Source organism: Tenrec ecaudatus, chromosome 8, assembly GCF_050624435.1.
Source record: "Tenrec ecaudatus isolate mTenEca1 chromosome 8, mTenEca1.hap1, whole genome shotgun sequence".
NCBI lineage: Eukaryota > Metazoa > Chordata > Mammalia > Afrosoricida > Tenrecidae > Tenrec > Tenrec ecaudatus.
In genome coordinates, this window is record NC_134537.1 from 156,412,086 (window position 1) to 156,431,769 (window position 19,684).

A 19,684-nucleotide genomic window follows, 5' to 3' on the forward strand; every position below is an offset into this window, starting at 1 on the left:
CTGCCTCAGAAGAGAGCAAGTTACTCTCCAGAGTCTGGAGTTCATCACCCACCAGGAAGTCCATGCCGCCTCTGTGTCCAGAGTCTTCCCGTAGCCAAGATGGATTACCTCAGAGCCCTTCTCTCTGAGATAGACAGATCACATATTTTGAGGCTCTTTGGTCTTGGCAGCCCCCACTGCAGTTCACTCACTGGTATAACCTCTCAGGTCGAGGAAGGAGCCCCAATGGCACCATGGCGAAGCACCCTGTTGCTGACGGAAAGGCTGGCTGTTAGAGCCCAATAGCTGTTCCCAGGGAGAAGAGAACCAGAGCTCTCCTGGGGGGGTGGGGGGAGCAGCCCTGGGTCCCTGTGGGGCAGTTGGATTCTGCTCTGTTAGGTCGCTAGCATTGGACTCAACTTGATTGGCACATGCCAACGTCAGGTTGGGAGTCCTCTTTGATAACAAAGACTGGGGACATTCCAAGGTTTTAGAGACTTCCAGTCATGGACAAAGGCTATATTCTTTGGCTAAAAGTGTTTGTAAACCCTATAGTAGTACCCTTTGTTATGTATTATTATTATTGACAAAAGATGCAATGTAAGCTATGCTGAATCATTTTTCTGCATTTATACTTCTTGGCTCATCCGATTATAAGATCACAAGCTAGAGAATTAAACCATGTGAAAAAATGTAATGATAATTTAAATTTAAAAATTAATTTAATTTGTACTGATGGGTGCTGTAAACACTCCTAACATGAAATTTCCCCCCTCTTTTTTCTCTGTGAAAGCAATGGGAAACTTCTGGCTGCTGTTCAAGATCAGTGTGTGGAAATCAGGTAATTGTTAATATGACTGATACTCTGGATTTCATTTGAGAAAAAAATTACCTGATAATGGTGTTAGAGAATGAATTACGTTCCCCTTCTACCCTCCAGATATGTGTGGTGAATCCTCATCTCTGTGCCTGTGGCTCTCCTCCTGTGTGGGACTGGGTTGTCCTTGTTAAGTTAATAGGTGTGATCTCAGTCTCTTCTGAGATGTAAAAGTGAGCAAGCAGAAGAACGATGAAGGAAGGAAGATGCCAAGGAGCTGAAGATCTCTGAGAAGCCAGGAAACACAGCTGAAGAAACCAGGACCTTCCTCCAGAGCCAACAGAGAGAAAAAGAGAGCCGCCTTCTAGGACTGGTACCCTGGATTAGAATTTATAACCTCCCAAACTGTGAGAAATAGACTTCTGTATGATCCTGTCATTCACTTGTAGTATTTCTGATACAGCGGCGCTAGATTACTAAAACAAATAGGAACTAAGATTTTTAGAGGGGATATTTTAAAAATGCTTTCTAGAAATTCACTCTTGTCAAGTGTCACATCAGTCAAGGGGGGAAGGATCTTTTGATTTTGTAGAAGAGTAAATGTCTTTATTTCCTGAGTTCACTGCTGTCTCCTGAGAGATTTGCTTTCTAAGTAGATGAGGCTTTTCTTCAGCACTCTGGAAAGTCATTCTTGTTAGACTACACCCTTGATACACCTTGTTACTACACCCTTGTCAGTCAGATGTTCAGGAAGATATAAATGCTTCATTGATTTAAAGCAGTGGATTGGATATGGGTTTTCAAAAGACCTGGGTTATGTCTTGCTTATGAACAGGATGGTCATTGTCCTGTCAGAGAATTCCTTTGGTGTTACATATCATATGCCTTTCAGAGATATCGTGTGTGTATAATGTTTTTTCTCAATAACTAATTTCTTGTAAAAGAAAACAACAATAACAATTCTGGAGGTTCTCAACAACTCTGGAGGTTCTCAACAACAGACTAAACTATCAACTGAAAACCCAACACGATAAAGCCAGTTGCTGCTGAGTCACGGCGACAGCTTCAGTGTCAGAGTGGCACCATGCTGCCTGGGTTTTCACGGCTGGTTGCGTGTGCGTGTGCGTGTGCGCATACGCGCGCCTGCATGTGCAGGTTGCTGGGCCTTTGTTCTGAGGAACATCTTAACTGCCAGCCTTTTGGCTACTGGCCAGCGGTGCGGGGCCATTATTCTATGTAGGGACTTAGTTAAAGATCTAATATTTGGGTTAATTCTTTTCCCATGTAATACTTAATATTTGTTTCTTAAAAAAGACAATGAGGCAATTTTTAGGATGCCTACATACAACTCACGAAATTTGTACCATTTTCTGATTTTTGACTAAAGACAGTAGTAGTGAAAATTTGTTTGTTACCACATGGCTTTTAGCCTGCTGTTTTTGATACTTATCAATGTATCCAAGAAGAACGGAGCTTTGTGGGGAGGAGACAGAGTCTGTCGCATCTGGGCACCAGTTTCAGAGGGGAGGCTTTCTGAACCCCTTACAACCTTTGAGGGTAGAAGTGTTTGACAGTAATGACAGCATTTATAACTACGTTATTTATTTTGACAATACTGTTATAGGCAAATCCTACTGTTTTAAAAATTAAGAGTATCATTAACAACTGGCTAAGTTGTGAATTTCTACTGTTCACTAGAACAGTATTTGACGTGCTGTAGTTATGTGAAATGTACCTTTTGGAAATGGACTTCTGGTAGGACATAAGTAGTAGCTAACAGTAAAATCTTATTCCCATATTTTCTGATAAAAGAACATGAATCGAGTGGTTTTAGTTGTTAAAGGCAGGGGGTGCATGTGGGAATGGAGATTGATAATCAAGCCCAGGGGATAGAATTTGACTAAGGTTTTATAGACCCTATAAATGGATTTTTACCATATAGTCGTATTTATTTGGTTCTTGAGAGCAGATACAGCACAACACAGACCATTTCAACAGATTCCCATTAATGCTGCTGAATACATTCTCCTCCCACCCCCCTACCTGTGTAGCTGTCCTCATCCTCCTCTTGAAAAATCCCTGCCTAATTGTTTAAGTTGCTGTTGATAATGTGATCATATGTGGAGAGTTCTTAAGGAGCATAATGCTTGAAGAAATGATGTGGGGGCCACGTCTGGCTTCTGGCCACACAAAGGGGCAGGGGAAGCCAGCTCCACATCTGCCCTAGGGTGCCCAAGGCATGTAGCACAGAAGCCAGACGTGCTTCTGTCCTCCAGCTTCTCGACCAACCATCCCTCCCAGACCCTTTTCTTCTCCACTGGGTTTGATTACCTGTTACCTAGTCGCCCTAAAGGACTGGCTAGAATTGCCCTCTCATTTTTCAAAAGACACCAAGTAGGTATTACTTAAATAATTAGTTAAGTGTGTATGGATTGGATTAAAACTGAAATATGAGCATCTCTGAGGTTATCTGAGGTTATAAACAAAGTTATAAAGAAATGTTTTTGAGAAATTAAAATGGAAAATTGAGAGACATAATTTAATTTTTAGAGATGCCTTTGCTTTTTGCAAGACAGTACCAGGGCTGCTGTTTTCTCATTTTATTTTTATCATAGGAAATGATATGAGTCACTTAACCTATGTAATGTACAGTACATTACTTAACTTGAGTTTGCCCATAGATAAAAAATGGCTTATTGTGAATTGCTACTTTAAATTTGTAGTCCAGCAACAGAACCTGGCTATGGAGTATAAGTGGCTAATATATGTTTCTTTATTTCCTGAATAGTGAAGTAATACTTTCTTATCATTACAGCTTATTATGAACTTCAGAACTAACTAGAAACTATCGTAGAATCCAACGGAAAGCATTAAAATAAGACTTTATAAAATGGCATGTATAAATTTCCACCCAAGTTTGCTTAATTTTTCCAATTGAGTAAGTTCTGTCAAGTTGGGTAAAAGCAAATTTGTATTTCCCTCCTTCCTGTTCCCAACAGAAATAGTCACTATTATCAAGTGGGCATATTAAGCATACAAGTAATGGACTTTTACTGAAATCTCAAAGACTCACACTTACTGCCATTGAGTTGATTTGAACATAACTCATTTAATCCTTTATTAAACTTTGAGGTTGATATGACCTGTCCAGTTTATTTGGGAAAAAAAAAGACAAGACAAGAAAAAAGAACTTGTATTAAATATTTTGCTCATGTTAGGCTGAGTTCTCTTAAAAAGCGAAGCCAGTCAGAAACACTGACACACACAGAGAATTTTATATCAGCAGAGTGGCTTACACAATTGTAGAATTTGTTAAGTCTAGTTGTGTTCAAATTTGTGGGTCAGATGTTAAGGTAGAGGTTTTTCCTTCTAGTAGCTGCTGGGGCCAATACGCTGGGAAGCAGGAGCCACAGGTTGGTGGAGGGAGAGGCAGATGAATCCAAGGTCCACAAGTCAGGCTCCAGGCTGCAGAGCTGGATGAATCCAAAGTCAGCAGGCAACATGGCAGGCCACTGAGAGCTCCCAGGGGTGAGGCGTCGATGACCCAGTTGATGCAGAATCTAGACCAGTACAAGGAAGCGAGCCAGCTTCCCTATAGGGTCACACCCTCAGCACTTTCCATTATATGAAAACTGAGATCAGATGAAAGGGGCAGCCCTCCACCTTATTCTTCCGACAACTGCATGACAGCTCACAGAGGAGCCCACCCGGGAGTTGATTACATTATGTTAGATCACATCATGAGAGAAGAATGGCTTAGCCAAGTTGACATAAAACCTAACGATCACAGTCTACCCTTGTCAATTTGGCACCTGTACACATCTCTTTTAATTGTACATAATTTCTAACCAAGGACATTAATGAAGTTATACTTGCACCTAACTTGATCAAACTTTCCTGAGTATAACTAAACATAAACTAATCCTACTTATATCTTACGTTGTATAAGTGAACAAAACAAATATTTGATGCATACATGGAAAGAGTCCTCGGTTCTGCAACTGGTCGTGTTTCTGTCAGTGATATTTAGAACTACTTCCTTCCATTACCCACTCCTTATTCCCTTTTCCTTCAGCAAGTACCTCAGCCAATTGTAATTCTTTGCTCAAACCTTCATTCCTGAAGAGGCCATTAGTGGTCATGTCAGAATTTGGCTGCTGTAGTTTACCATTTACTTTAATTCTCAGACATGGTAGGGCTGAGAGCTGGCTTAAGGAACCCCCTGGATTCCAGACATACTCTTCTTTACCTCCATTATGTAATACTAAACCATTTTTTCCCACGGCAATCCAGATCAGTCATAGCACTCAGCACAGTCACACCCTTCTTTGCCTGCTGATCCAGAGCAGCAAGGCGCCCGTAGTGGTCAGGGACATGCTTAACTGCGAGTGCAGTGGACTCGGTGGTGTGTCTCCAGGTGGGAGTATTCCTCCTTTGGAACTATGAGCTCCAGACCTGAAGACTCTAGGGGCTGGAAGCAGAGATGTGATTGGCTCACTGAGGTCAGCAGCGCTGAGAGATGGCACTGCTCGGTGCCTTTTCATATCGTACATGGACGGCTAGTTGAGAGCACATGCGGCCTCCTGGAGAACATTTTCCTAATCCTGAAAGGTTATCCCTTTGAGCTGCAGCTGTGATTGTGTCTATTTCATTGCTCTCTCAAGCCAGCTGCTCAGGATGATGGGAAACATGGCAAGACCAGTGGATTCCGTGAGCCCGGCCACACTTCGTTAGCCGTGAAGTGAAGTCCCTTGATCTGAGGTGATGCTGTGTAGATGCCGTCCTGGTGGATAAGGCCATGAATGGCAGAAGCTTTGAGTGCAGGGAAGGCAAATCTGTATCCAGAGTGTCTCTTCCACGAAGAATGAAACACTTCCATTTCCATCATGGAACTGATCTTATGTCATGAACCTGCTAAGTTGGTGGTTAATGTCCTTGAAGGATGGTCCCATATCTTGGACTTAGTGTTGGTTGCTGCTGCTGGCATACTGGACATTCAGCAGTTGACTGTACCACCAAGGCTTCCTGATAATAAATTTGGTTACCTATTAATGCTTCTGGATTTATTTAAATAAGGTTATTTTTTTCCTAGATGATGAAAATGTTATAACCTAAGATGGACGCCAGTGATTCTTATTTAGGAGCCATGGAGCTTTTCCTTGGGCCCGTCCGTGTTTCCTCAGGCAGTCGTAAAACAGTACTACCAGGTGGTGGCTTCAAAGAGTGGAAATTCATCTTTTCATGACTTTGGCAGATAAACCAGACCAAATTAGAGTTTTAGTGATGGAAATTAATTCTGTGTACCTCTCTCCAAGTTTTCAATGTGTACTAGAGATCTTTTATGTTCCTGTGGATAGGTGATGGCCACTTACCATCTGCTTTCTCCTGTGAATGCATCTTTGTTCATTCTGCTCCTTTTATTACCAAGAGTAGTGTAGTTTAGAATCCACGCAGCACCGATGGGACCTTATGAATGTAACGTAAGGAAACTCTGTTTTCAAGCAGCACCACTTCTGCAGGTTTAAGGATCACACCTTCAAGATATGTTTTTTTGGGAACACACAGTTTCCTATCCCTGGCAGTCTCCATTCCAGATACACTGAATCAGAGCCTTTTGGAATGGGGACTGGCCATTTATATTTTATGAAAAGGCTTTGATTGCATTGTCAGTGATTTAATTTTATTTGGGTCCAAATCCATACCCATGGAACAGTTGTCAAGAAATTAAAGGGCATATTGTACTGGGAAGACCTCTCTAAGACGACGCTTTGAGGAATGAGATGTGCCTGACCTAAGGCATGGTCTTTCCAAGCACCAAATGTGCATGCGAAAGCTAGCCAGTGACTCAAGAAGACAGGGGAAGGAAGGACCTAGGCACTGGAATCACGGTGTTGGTGTTGGTGCTGAACAGTGAACTGATCTGTCTTGGAAGAAGTACAGCCAGAATGCTCCTTAGAAGAGAGTTGGTGAGACTTCATCTCACAGACTTTGGAGACGTTCCAGGCAGGATCAGGCCCTGGATAAGGACAGCATGTTGGGTCAAGGAGAGTCGGTGAAAAAGAGGAAGATGAACTGACAGTGGCCCACCAGCGTGCACAGACCAACAATTGTGGACATGATGCCCGACTAGCCCATGTTTTCTCATTTGTACTTAGGGCTGCATTGTGTTGGGACCATTTCAACAGCCTAACAACAACACTGTCCTGCACATCCTTCGGGTGCTGCTATGGTGAAGTTCTTTTAATTTTGTGTATCTTTTGCAGGTCTGCAAAGGATGATTTTACATCAATTATTGGGAAATGTCAAGGTAAGAGTTTTTTTCGAAAATATTCTTAAAAATTAAATCTTGAATCTATAATCACTATAATATTTTTAAGAGTCATAATAGGTATTAACTAATTATAATCAAGGACCAATATGACTATTCAACTAAGTTTAAATTCTTAACTGGTTTCATGGCTTTCTCTAATACGTTGCTGCTTACCAGGAACCCTGGTGGTGTAGTGGTTAACAGTTGGACTTTGATCCACATCGTTGGTAGTTCGAAACCACCAGCAGCTCCTTGGGAGAAAGACTGGGTTTTCCACTCCCATAAACAGTTACAGTCTAGGAAACGCACAGGGGATCACTGAGTCAGCATTGCCTTGATGGCAATATAGATGTATATGTAATGTTGTAATCAAAGGGAGAAATAGGAGACTCTCTGCCCCCTTCATGATTTACCACCTCGGAAACTTGACACAGCATTGCTATGAGTAGAAATGACTTGTATGGCAGTGTATTTGGCTGGAATGGTACAGTGTGATATGTGTGTAAATAGTTGACTAATTGTCACTATGTTAATGCATCTTATTTTTAATGTACACCCATATGTGCCTATAAACCATCATGGGAAGAATAAGAGTAGATACGATGCCCCTTCTCTGCTTGCTTAGTATCTTTTTTTTTTTTTTTTAAAAAAAAAACGTTTTATTAGGGGCTCATACAACTCTTATCACAATCCATATATACATCAATTGTATAAAGCACATTTGTACATTCACTGCCCTCATCATTCTCAAAACATTTGCTCTCCACTTAAGCCCCTGGGATCAGCTCTTCATTTTTCCCCTCCCTCCACGCTCCCACCCCTTACATGAACCCTTGATAATTTATAAATTATTATTTTGTTATATCTTGGCCCTGTCCGATGTCTCCCTTCACCGTCCTCCAGGAAGGAGGTCACATGTAGATCCTTGTAATTGGTTACGTCTTTCCAACCCACCCTCCCTGTACATTCCCAGTATTGCCACTCATACCACTGGTCCTGAAGGGATCATCCGCCCTGGATTCCCTGTGTTTCCAGTTTCTATCTGTACCAGTGTACATCCTCTGGTCTAGCCAGACTTGCAAGGAAGAATTGGGATCATGATAATGGGGGAAAGGGGGGCGAGGAAGCATTTAGGAACTAGAGGAAAGTTGTATGTTTCATCGTTGCTACATTGCACCCTGACTGGCTTGTCTCCTCCCCGAGACCCTTCTGTAAGGGGATGTCCAGTGGTCTACAAATGGGCTTTGGGGCTCCACTCTGCACTCCGCCCCCTCATTCACTATGGTAAGATTTTTGTTCTGATGATGCCTGATACTTGATCCATCCCTTCGACACCTCGTGATCACACAGGCTAGTGTGCTTCTTCCATGTGGGCTTTGTTGCTTCTGTGCTAGATAGCCGCTTGTTTACCTTCAAGCCTTTAAGTCCACAGATGCTCTATCTTTTGATAGCTGGCACCATCAGCTTTCTTCGCCACATTTGCTTATGCACCCATTTGTCTTCAGTGATCATATCATGGAGGTGAGCACAGAATGAAATGGTGTTTTGTTCTTTGATGCCTGATAACTGATCCCTTCAGCACCTTGGGATCACTCAGGCAGGTGTGCTTCTTCCATGTGGGCTTTGTTGCTTCTCAGCTAGATGGCCGCTTGTTTACCTTCAAGACCCCAGACGCTATATCTTTTGATAGCCGGGCACCATCAGCTTTCTTTACCCCTTGCTTAGTATCTTCTTGAGAATATTAGAAAGGAGAGTTTTAAGTGTGAAAGGTATTTCTGAAGTTTTCTTTGAAAGTTCCATCACCAGTGCTTATTGGAATGGAGCAGAGCCAGCTTAAATAATGGGTAAGAATCAAGAAGGAAGTAGGATGTGTGGGCATTTATCTGGCTTTTTCTTCATGCTGCTTTTTTCTGGAGTGAAAGCTTAAGGAACCCAAGCCTTCTAAGCAGCACACTTTAGAATGTTGGGGTGATGCAGACAGATAGGGTTCTTTTGAGATTTGGAGTTAGACACCTGCTTTTAGCTCGTAAGTAAACTGAGAAATGTGCAACTGTATATGAAAATGGGAAGCTTAACCTTCTCTATTTTAAACAGATTATAAAATTGCTAGAGTTTTTAATGTGTACAGTTAATGTGGCAGAATGGATGAGATAATAATGCTATCAGAACTAATGTTTTATTTGTTGGCTTCTGAATGTATGAATTTATGACTTTAATGCCGTATTAATGGCTCTTTTCCATTCCATGTAATGGGAGGTAATGATCATTTGCTTATTATCTGACTCGTCTTGATGTGAATAAGTCCCATATGCCAAATGATATTTCATGCGTATGCCTGGAGAAAAGGAGCCAGGTTGTGGCTAATGCATTTTTTGAGGGTACACATTGCACAGTCTGCAAACTGAAATAGGAGCTATTTGGTTCCACTTTTATATTTTTCAATTATTGTTGTATAAAAGGTCTGCCATTTGAGAGTGTTATAAATGTGAATTGCAACTTGTTTTGGCTCTGCTTCCCTGGCCATAAGTAGTAATTCAGTCCTCTGTTTCTAGCTTGAATAAGGACCTAATTATAGTACAGAATCTACACGTTTTTGAGCTGTGTTACTCAAGAGATTCTTCCCATGTTTCTGATTATAAGATACCATGAAGTAGAGCTTCACAGTTGCTAAGCAGCAGGTTGCCTAGAATGGGTGATAGGGATGTTGAGATCCTATCAGCCCTTCAGTGGCTGGGCAAGCCCTTAAAGACCTGAGTGCAGGCAGGTTGCCATTAGCTTTCAGCAGCCTCATCAGTTAATCATCCCTTGGGTGTCATTGGAATGTGACTTTCTGTGTGCACCTTGATGTTAAAAAGGTGGGAAACCATAAGCCATTATAAGCATCCCTACCCTTTTCTGTGAGACGTTTCATTTTAGAAATGCGATTCAGGAGCCTCATTTACCCTCCTTTGTATCTTTAGATATTATTGAAAAGAGCAATGGTAGAAACTTTATAAAGTGTGAGGGAACAAAATGTAGACATTTGCACCAGAGTTAAGTCCATTCCCGCTTTCTTCAGATGTTTTCCTTTGTCCTTATTACTGCAGAGCAGTGGTTCTCAACCTTCCTAAAGCTGTGACCCTTGAACACAGTTCCTCATGTTGTGGTGACCCCTAACTATAATATTATTTTCATTGCTACTTCATAGCTGTAATTTTGCTACTATTATGAATTGGGCGACCCCTGTGAAAGGATCTTTTGACCCCCAGAGGGGTCTTGACCCACAGCTTGATAGCTGCTGCTATAGATAAAAGTCTAATGTTTTCAAAATTCAAAGAATTAAGATTTCCTTCTCTTAACGCGATGTTGGAGACGATTTTTTAATTTGACGTGTATAAAGGACTTCTTGAGGCGTATTCTGTGGTATTGTCTACTGTATGACCTTTTAGGCGTCGGCTGCAGGGCTCCCGACTACCCAGATTGTCCAGATGATGCCTATAGACCCTGCCTCTCGAGGAGCAAGCAACTTGGTGTCATGCTTGTTATGAGCATGAAAATAGCTCTGTGTCAACGGGCAGATTTTCACATCTGTGTCCAGTAGGGCTATTCGTCTTTTATTACGGTGTATACTCATTTTTACCCATTTCTTTAAGATCTGTAGTGATGCCCCTCTTTCATTTTTGATAATAGAAATTTATATTCGTTCTGTTTTACTTTAAACAAACTTTGGATTTCAAGAATTTTTTTTGTTTCCTTTGGTGTTTGTTTTTTATTAGTTTCTTCCTTCTGCCTACGGGGTGTAATTTGTTGTTTTCCCATCTTCTAAAGATGGAAGTTCTGGGCAAGGAGCCCTGGTAGTGTAGAGGTCTTGAGTTGGGCTGTGATATGCAAGGTCAGTAGTTCAAAACCACCAGCTGAGTCTCGGGAGAAAGATAAGGCTTTAGAAATGGAAAATGAAAAGCTATACGAGTCTACAGATGGAAGCTTTATTTATTTATTTAAAAAATGATTTTTTTTTTGGGGGGGGAGCTCTTACTGAGATCATAACATTCCATCATTCAGTCACATCAGGTATTGGTATAAAACTGCTACCATTTAAAAAAAAAAACCTGCTACCATTATAGTTTTTAAAACATTTTCTTTCTTCTTGAACTCCTTGATATCTGCTCCATTTCCCCTCCCTCTCCTTCCATGCTCCCCCGGAACCCTTACTTAGCCATATCGTACACATCCAGTGTGTCCTTTCACACACAGTTCTGTGCTTGGATCCCATGCAGTGGTATTGTAGAGCCATCCGTATTATCTGCTCCCGAATCCATTTTTTCCTCCCTCTCTTCCCATACCCTCAGGGAACCATTACTCTGTTACTGTTTCTGAAGGGTTATCTATCTTGTATTTTTTATATTGAATGTTCTTAAATATGCAAAGGGACCTATGTAAATCTGATAATGATAAAATAAAAATCTTAATAGTAAGGGGAGGAAATATGAAAGAACTAGAGGAAGTTATGTGGTTCTTCAGTACTGTACTGCACCCTGGATTTAACATACCTTCTGTGTGGCCTTTATGGGAGGGACTGTCCAGTTACCTTACAGGTGGGTTTTGGGTCTCCACCCATGCCCCTTCACACTGATTTGCTTGCTTGTTTTTGAACTTTGAATGCCTTTTCCCTCGACACCTCATGATAGCACAGGCTTGTGTGCTTCTTCCATGTGGGCTTTGTTGATCTCTCTAGATGGCTGCTTGTTTAACTGCAAACCTTTAAGACCCCATATGCTATGTCTTTTAATATCCCGGCACCATCAGCATTCTTCACCACATTTGCTTATGCACCCATTTTGTCTCTAGCGAGCATGTTGGGAATGTGAGCATCATAGAATGCCAGGCTATTAGAATAAAGTGCTCTTGTATTTAGGGAGGATTTGATTAGAGGTCCAATGTCCATCTGCTTAATACTTAATATTTATGAATATATGGCTACAAATAGACCCATATCCATATCCTTATATATTAATTTATTTAAATATATACATGCCTATATTTATACTTCTATAAATGTCTTTTGCCTCCTAGTGCTTTGCTCTATTTTCTTTTACTTTTCTCCTGTTCCACTATCATGTTTGATCTTCATTTAGCTCTCAGTAATTCCTCTCTGCTATATTGCACTCGATCGAACCCCACCAGGTATTCTATGCTCTCCTCGCCATTTATTTTAGATGTCTTGTTGTTCCCTTGTCCCTGGGTTTGTTGGCTCCCCCTCCCTTTCCCTCACCTCCTCCTCTCCCATGTGCCCCTGGAACTGTTGGTCCTGTTGTTTTCAGTAATCCTGCCTATCATATATAGATAGACATGGGGGAAAAAAAGCCTATCAAGTTCCAGGTCTGTCTCCTGACCCTTAAGAATGTTTTCTGATTGGGTCTGATAGGTGCCAAGCCCTGCCCGCTGGAGTCAAAAGTCTCAGACCGGGCACAATTCCCGTACTGTGTCTCTGGTGCTGCCCCCATGCGCTGTGGGTCAGTAAGGGGCTGTCATATTATGTGGTGGGCCTGCGCAGAGAGGACCTCTCTGAGCAGGAATGTCGTCCCCGGGTTTGGTGAGGCAGGGTGCAGTTTGTTGTCTCTCTTTCCCTCGCAGTTTGTTTAAATAATCTCAGTTCAGATTCTCAGATCTAGCTTTTGAGGAGCAAAACCCATTGGATTGAAACTATTTTCAGCCTCTTCTTTGTGCCTCTGGTTTCTCTCTATTTCATAAGTGTTTTGAGGCATATTCTTGCGCCTTCACCAGATTAGGTCTTGCTTAGTCTTTACCAGGCCATTGATTGATGTCAGTAGGCTTTTCTTTGAAAATATGTGGAGAGGGGGATGGGGTGAACACAACAAGCGGAGCAGAATTTGCTATCATTTATATTCCCTGCTTTTCACATGAAGTGGCCTTCAGAGAGCTTTCTTTTCTGTTCAGTTGGAAGCGTTAGCGATCCTTAGGAGATGAGGAAATGTAGTTGACTACTTTGGTTGCAGTAACTATAGGTATTAACTATCTTTATAATACATTTGTTTAAAAACACTTTTTTTCTTTCCTAGTTCCTAAGGATCCCAAACCCCAATGGAGACGCGTAGCGTGGAGTCATGATTGTACCCTGCTGGCCTATGCGGAAAGTACAGGAACTGTGAGGGTCTTTGACCTAATGGGAAGTGAACTGTTTGTCATTTCTCCTGTACGTACATGCCTTAAACTGATAGTGCTTCCCCTCCCCCAATGGAATTCCAGTACCGGCACTTGAATGAATGAATTTGAAGAGAGGAGAAACTCAAAATAGACCAGAATAATAATTTCTGAATTTGTTCAAATCTAGTTAAGAGGTCAAGCTACTTGAAAGATTGATGCTTTGTATGTTTGATGTAAACAACCATTGTTAAAACTGAGTAGTAAGGAAATCATAACTGGAGGTGCAGAAAGTTGTTCTATTTAAGGAAGCAAATTAATTGACTTATGCAACAGGATCAACTTTTATAGGAGTTTGAATGTAACTGATTTTATAGAGGAGAGAAATGGAACTCTGGTGGTGTTATGAGACAAGCCTTGGTCTGCTTACCTCAAGGTCAGCTCTTCAAATCCACCGCCGCTCCGGGGAGAACAATAAAGCTGTCTGAGTGCATAAAAACTTATAGACTCAGAAATTGTATTTAGGGTCGCTGTGAGTCAGATTTGCCTCAATGGCAGTGGGTTTTTAAGAATTTTTCTTTTGTTGAGAGGATAGGGGGTAAAAGTTGTAAAAGAGTGGAGAGAAAAAAATAAGGTTCATAGGTGGCCCACACGTTTTGCAGACACTGCCAAATTCAAGGTTGGCGGTTTGAATCCAGCCCAGGACCTTGTGCCCAAAGGCCTAGTGATCTGTGTCCTTTAAGATCTCGGCCACGAGAATGCTCTGAAGCAGTTGGGCTGCACGCACATGGGCCGCCGGAAGTCGGCCACTGATGGCGGTCAGAGCTTTCTTTCGAGTAGTGCTCTGTATTTTCTCAGTGCCTTTGCTATTTAGTAGAATTCCCAACTGTGTAATTTGGTTTCGTAGCTATATTACTATAATGTAGGAAACTGAGATTGAGGAATCAAATTCACAAGTTTTTCTCCTGTGAATCCAGCGCCGAGTAGTGCGTATCTTTCTTCCTCAAAGGAATAAGGTACAGTGGCAGTTAGAGAATAGTGGATTTACCTCTGGCCTTGTCTTTGCATCAACTGGACAGCTGCAGAAAGCAATTACTACGTTGTATGGGCTCAATCTACAGAGGTTCTGATTTCATTGATCTGGGTGGGGCCCGAGGCCTTAATAGTGTTTTCAACTATTTTAGATGATTAAAGTTAGAACCACTGATAAATGTAAAATGACTTTTATTCAGAAATCAAGAGAGGAAATGAAAAAAATGTGTATCCACTGATTGTGGAAGTCCTTGGGAGGCAAATCAAAGTGCTTTCTAGGCCAGTTTTAATGGAAATATACTGTGAGCCATATATGCTATCACGTATGTAATTAAAAAATTTCTACTGGCTGCATTAAAAAAATGAATAGAAAACCATTTAACAATATTTGCTATTTAGCTTAATATGTCCAAAATATCTGTTGAACATGTAACTAGTATAAAATTACTAAGATTTTACATTCTTTGGTAATAAGTCTTTAAAGTTTAAATGTGGAGCAATTTACATTTGGAGCATATTTGAATTCAAACTAGCAAGATACCTCAATTCATAGCAGCTGCAGGTGGCTAGTATTGTGTGGTTCTAGAAAACGAGGGCTCTTCAGAGAGGCTAACCTTTATATGTTTCTAGTGTGAATATACTTTTACATGCTTACACTATAGCCAGGTTATTTTTTGAAAAAAATATCTTGGCTACAAATGAGAGTTTTAGATGTCTTTTCTTTGGATTAAGTTGCTGATTTGGTGGATGGAATATAATTGGGGACATTTTAAAGCCACCAGTAAAAAAAACAACATTTGGAGACATTTCTAGCAACAGGTCAATAGCATTCAATGATACTGAGCTATTGCAATATCTATATCTAATCTCTCTATACAGATATTGCAGTAGGAGTTCATTCTGAAGAAAAGTCTAGGAGAACATCCAAAGGGTTTGATGTGGTTCTAGCACAAGGCTGGGCGGCGAGCTAGTCTAGAGTTGAGTGTATAGTACGAGGCATGAGACTCTGACTTGCATACTACTTTAGTACACACACAGAGAAACTCTAGGACTGTCTTTTTAAAAGTGTACAGGCAAGGCCAGTGTATTCGCTGTCCTCCAATTTTCTGTTAATTTTTATTTCATATTGCTGTAGTATTGTGATTCTCCCTCCTCTGCAGGCTTCTGGCTTTGCCGGTGATCTGAGCTGCGCTGTCGCGGGGCTGGTGTTTTTGGAGTGCAAAGCAAGTGCACAGTGGTCTGCAGAGCTCTCGGTCATCACTTACCGAGGAGAACTTAGAAGTTACCTTGTAAGGTAAAAATATACTTTGTCCGGGGGCTGTTTCTGAATGAATGCTTATTTCTCTGGTTTTGTATCCATTTTTAATACTGCTTCTCTTTCTCTTCAAGTAGTTTATTATGAAAGGATCCAATAACGTAGAATAGCTAGCAGCATTCTGCGTTGGAAAGCTCGCCGTCGCTCTCGGGGTTCCCCAGTCAGCATTTCACTGCACATGCCCCCACAGCTGCATTCATGCGGCTAGCCACTGTCTGTCTTGTGTTTGATGCATTTTTCAGTGAATTGCAGAAACTAGCACCCAAACACTTTAACATGCTCATCACTGTTCACAGCTGGTCTAGTGGTTACACGGTGACCTGCTAACTTCCAGGTCAGCACCTTGAGGCCACCAGCCACTGCGCAGGAGAAAGAAGGGGCTTTCTGCTCCCCTAAAGAGTTACAGTCTCAGCAACACACAGGGGCCGTTCACCCTGCTCTGTGTGGCCTCGGAATCTGCTTTGACTCAGTGACAGTGAGTTTTTGGAGTGGTGCTGTGACTTAAGGTTCGCTCTGACAACTACATGGTACGTGGTTCTCATCGACCAGCCTCTCCAGGGAGCAAGATGAGGCTGTAGGGATGGACAGGCTTGGATGCACTCTCTAGCATCTAGATGACTGAGAATGACAGCGAGGTCGGGTTTTTGTGAAATCATTAAGGTTTTAACCTTTTTAAAAACCAATACGCCTTCTTTAGAGGTAAGATTGACATGAACAATACTGATCTGGCAGGGGAGACACCACGATCAGGAAGGTGGTTTTCCCGGGGCGGGGCTCACCCAGTGCACTGCGGGTGCGCTGACCCTGTGCTTTCCCCAAATGCAGGAAACACGACTGCATGGTTTGTGGTAGTGGGGGACTGCGTTCGCGCTCTCCTCTTTAAAAAAAGAAAAAGATTTCAATCAACAATGTGAGCATTGTTACATTGTCAATGTAAATTGTGCCTCAGAAGAAGGAGCATTAAGTGTGTCATTTGGTTAGTTGTGACAGATTCTTACACGTGTGCAGTCTAAATCCCCGTCAAGATGGGAAACATTACCATCATGCCAGCAAGGCCATTCAAACCTGCACTTCGGTTCCCCTCTCCCCAGTGACCGCTGTTCCAGGGTCTTCTCCCTGCTTGTCGGTTAATTGTGTGCCCTCTAGTGATTCTCATTAGTGGAGTTACGTAAGCCAGACCTCTTTGGTGTAGTTCTTACTGCACCATGAAAGTCTGACACTTACCACTGTTCTTTCATCCAGCCGTCGTTTGTTCCTTGTTGTTGCTGAACTATCCTCTTGCGTGGGCTTTGTCTTTCAGTGTGTTTCCCTGTGGTGGGCCCTCGTTCCCGTTGGGGGTTATTGTGAAGGAGGCCACATGACCATTCCTCTGCGAGTCTTTCTGGCATGTTTTCATTCTCTTGGGTCAATGTCTTACTGTAAAACTTCTGGGGAGTTGGGTGATCGCAGTTTAATTTTTTTAAGAATAATGTATAAGAATTAATTTTTCTCAAGTGGTTGTATCATTCACATTCCACCAATAATGTGACCTGAATTCTGGTCATTTTATGCCTTTGGCAGTATTTGGTGTTTGTGTCATTTGTGTGTGTGTGTGTGATTTTTAATTATAGACATTTTTGGGACTTTTTGTGGTATCACCCATGTAATGGTATTTATTTCTTGTTTCCTTGACCAAATTAGTGTTGGAATAAATCAAAGCTACCAAGAAAGTCACTGTTTCAGCTTTAGTAGTTACTACCCTCGTGGAATCAGCACAGCGGTGTACCATCCCGGCCACAGGTAAGCACCCATTTGCTTTCATATTTACCGGATTCCTAGGTGCATATAGGAATTGTGGCACAGATTAAGAGAGAGAAAATGGTCGATTCAGATTCTTCTTTGTGCCTTCTTTGTTTCTGTTCTTTGTGTACAGCTATTCTTGAAGTTCTGAAATAGTGTAGTCATCTTCGAATCAGTCAGGACTGTGTGACTGGTTGACGGAGTTGTTCTGAGCCACCGGGGCCAATGGGGATATTCAAGGAGGCATTTCCTCTTCTCTCATCACTTTCTAAATCCTTTTTTATCTGTAAACTGAGGATAATGCTTAACTCAGAGTTATTGAGAAAACACTCTCAGTAGGTATAACTTCCTTTACTCTCCTGCCTCCAAAGGTCAGGTTGCATTGCTTGCTGTAAACTGGCTTCCCACACCCATGTCCCGTTCTTCATATACCACTTCTCTATATGTCTACACCTGCATTGAGAGCTACTGGAAGCTTAGCATTTTCCACTCCAATGGCATCTCCCACTTTGTTACTGAAGAAGGGAAATATATGAGGTGGTACCCCCCAAAATGGAATTTTTTTCCAAAGCAATCTATTTAAATTCTTTTTACAAACAACTATATCACCTTTAAAGCACTCTCCATTACACTTAATATATTTGTCAAATCTGCGATTCTCTTCTTGGAAACATTTTTCAAACTCATCTGTTTGGATGGCTGGCAGTACCTCCTTCATTTTTTTCTTCACCTCGTCTATGTGGACAAATCTTTGTCTTTTCATGTTCCTCTTCGTTCACAGAAACAAAAAGAAGGCAGTTAGGTCACATGAGCTAGGTGTGTGGGGCAAGAAAGGCATGATATTTTTGCCAAAAATTGGTGCACTGAGATGGCTGTGTGAGCAGGTGCATTGTTGTGGTGGCAAAATCAGCCCTCCATCTGCCTGCCACAAATCAGGCCTTTTTGGCTGCACACTGTTACACACTCTTTTCAGAACCTCTGCCTAGAAAGCTTGACGCACAGCAGGACCTGGTGGAATGACCAGGTTGTTGCTCTGAAGGTCGAGGTCTGAGTCCATGAGCAGACTGGTCATGCACTTCTGGAGACCAGCTGTTGCAAACTCTAGGGGTGCAGGTTTGCTCTGACATACGTGAGGTCACTGAGAGTTGGAATTGGTGACAAACACTGGAAGCATACTGATTTAGGTGGGGACACGGAGCCAGGTGACTATTGGATGCCATGTGGGTATAAGTCATACACAGTTGGGCCCATGTATATGTGTCATGTTTGACCTCATTTTGGACATTTCTTACCTATTACATTTTATTTTTCATTTGTTCCCCTATTTTGATGAATAGATCCTACATTACTAATCAAAATGTGAGGTATTTCAGGATGAAGGATATGTATTGCTAATGATTTGTTGCTTCCTCCTTCTCTGAATTACTTACTGATATTGATAACCAAACCAGTCCCATTGCTGCTGACTTGATTCTGAGCATAATGACCCTTTTTGACAGGGTAGAACTGCCTCATAGGGTTTCCAAGACTGTAATCTTAGAAAGGATAGAAAGACTATTGACCAGGATGGAACTTCCCCTGTGAGTTTCTGAGACTGTAACTGGCGCTTTTGAGTTGCTGACCTTGCAGCTAACCGCCTCACATGTAACCACTATGATGCCAGGGATCTTCTGGTGTGTGCGTGTATGTGTGTACGCACACATTAATATACGCAGACACATGTATATGTTTCCCCTTCTATTTCAATAGCATTTTTATAAACATAATCAAATCAAATAAGGAAAGTTTCCACTTGGTTTGCAGTCATATACAACTCTTGACAGCAGTCATCTTGGAGAGGGATGGATGAATTAATATTTTGAATGGAAATTGTTATAAAGCAAGGGGTCTGCATAGATGCCTTATGTGTACGCCAAAAATATAGCTCGGTTGTGTATATTTTTCATTATGTGGTTTTTTTAAATGAAAGATACTCAAATATTCATCACATTTTTATTTTTATTTGGTTATTTTAGTAATGTGAGCTTGGGATATTTATCATCTACAGAGATTTTATACTTCTGAAATAAATCAGCCAGAGTGGAGTTGGGAGAAATTGGTAATATACAAAACCAGGGTTTTATGAAATTCATTATTTTGCTTGATACACAGAGCACTGCTAAAGAAGAGAAATTGAGGTGGCAAATTAGGTGATACAAAACAAAAATTCATTGGGAAACTTTGGAATGAGCTCTATGGATGGACTGTTTTGGGCTATTTTCTCTTCTGTGCAGTCTGCCTCCCCGACCAGTGAGCCCATTTTACACTCCCC

General features: G+C 41.6%; 1 protein-coding gene and 1 non-coding gene across 2 annotated transcripts in view; both read left to right on the forward strand.

Annotated features, from left to right (window-relative positions):
* NBAS (NBAS subunit of NRZ tethering complex) overlaps nucleotides 1-19,684 on the forward strand; it is a 383,893-nt gene that overhangs the window by 11,022 nt on the left and 353,187 nt on the right. Inside the window, exons 5-9 of the mRNA XM_075557089.1 lie at nucleotides 773-820; nucleotides 7,060-7,103; nucleotides 13,166-13,299; nucleotides 15,440-15,573; nucleotides 17,275-17,373. Coding sequence (XP_075413204.1) covers nucleotides 773-820; nucleotides 7,060-7,103; nucleotides 13,166-13,299; nucleotides 15,440-15,573; nucleotides 17,275-17,373 — 459 coding nt within the window. The remainder of the gene's footprint in view (nucleotides 1-772; nucleotides 821-7,059; nucleotides 7,104-13,165; nucleotides 13,300-15,439; nucleotides 15,574-17,274; nucleotides 17,374-19,684) is intronic.
* LOC142455609 (U1 spliceosomal RNA) lies at nucleotides 16,312-16,474 on the forward strand. Its single transcript, XR_012785792.1, has one exon. It is a non-coding gene; the product is annotated as a U1 spliceosomal RNA (small nuclear RNA).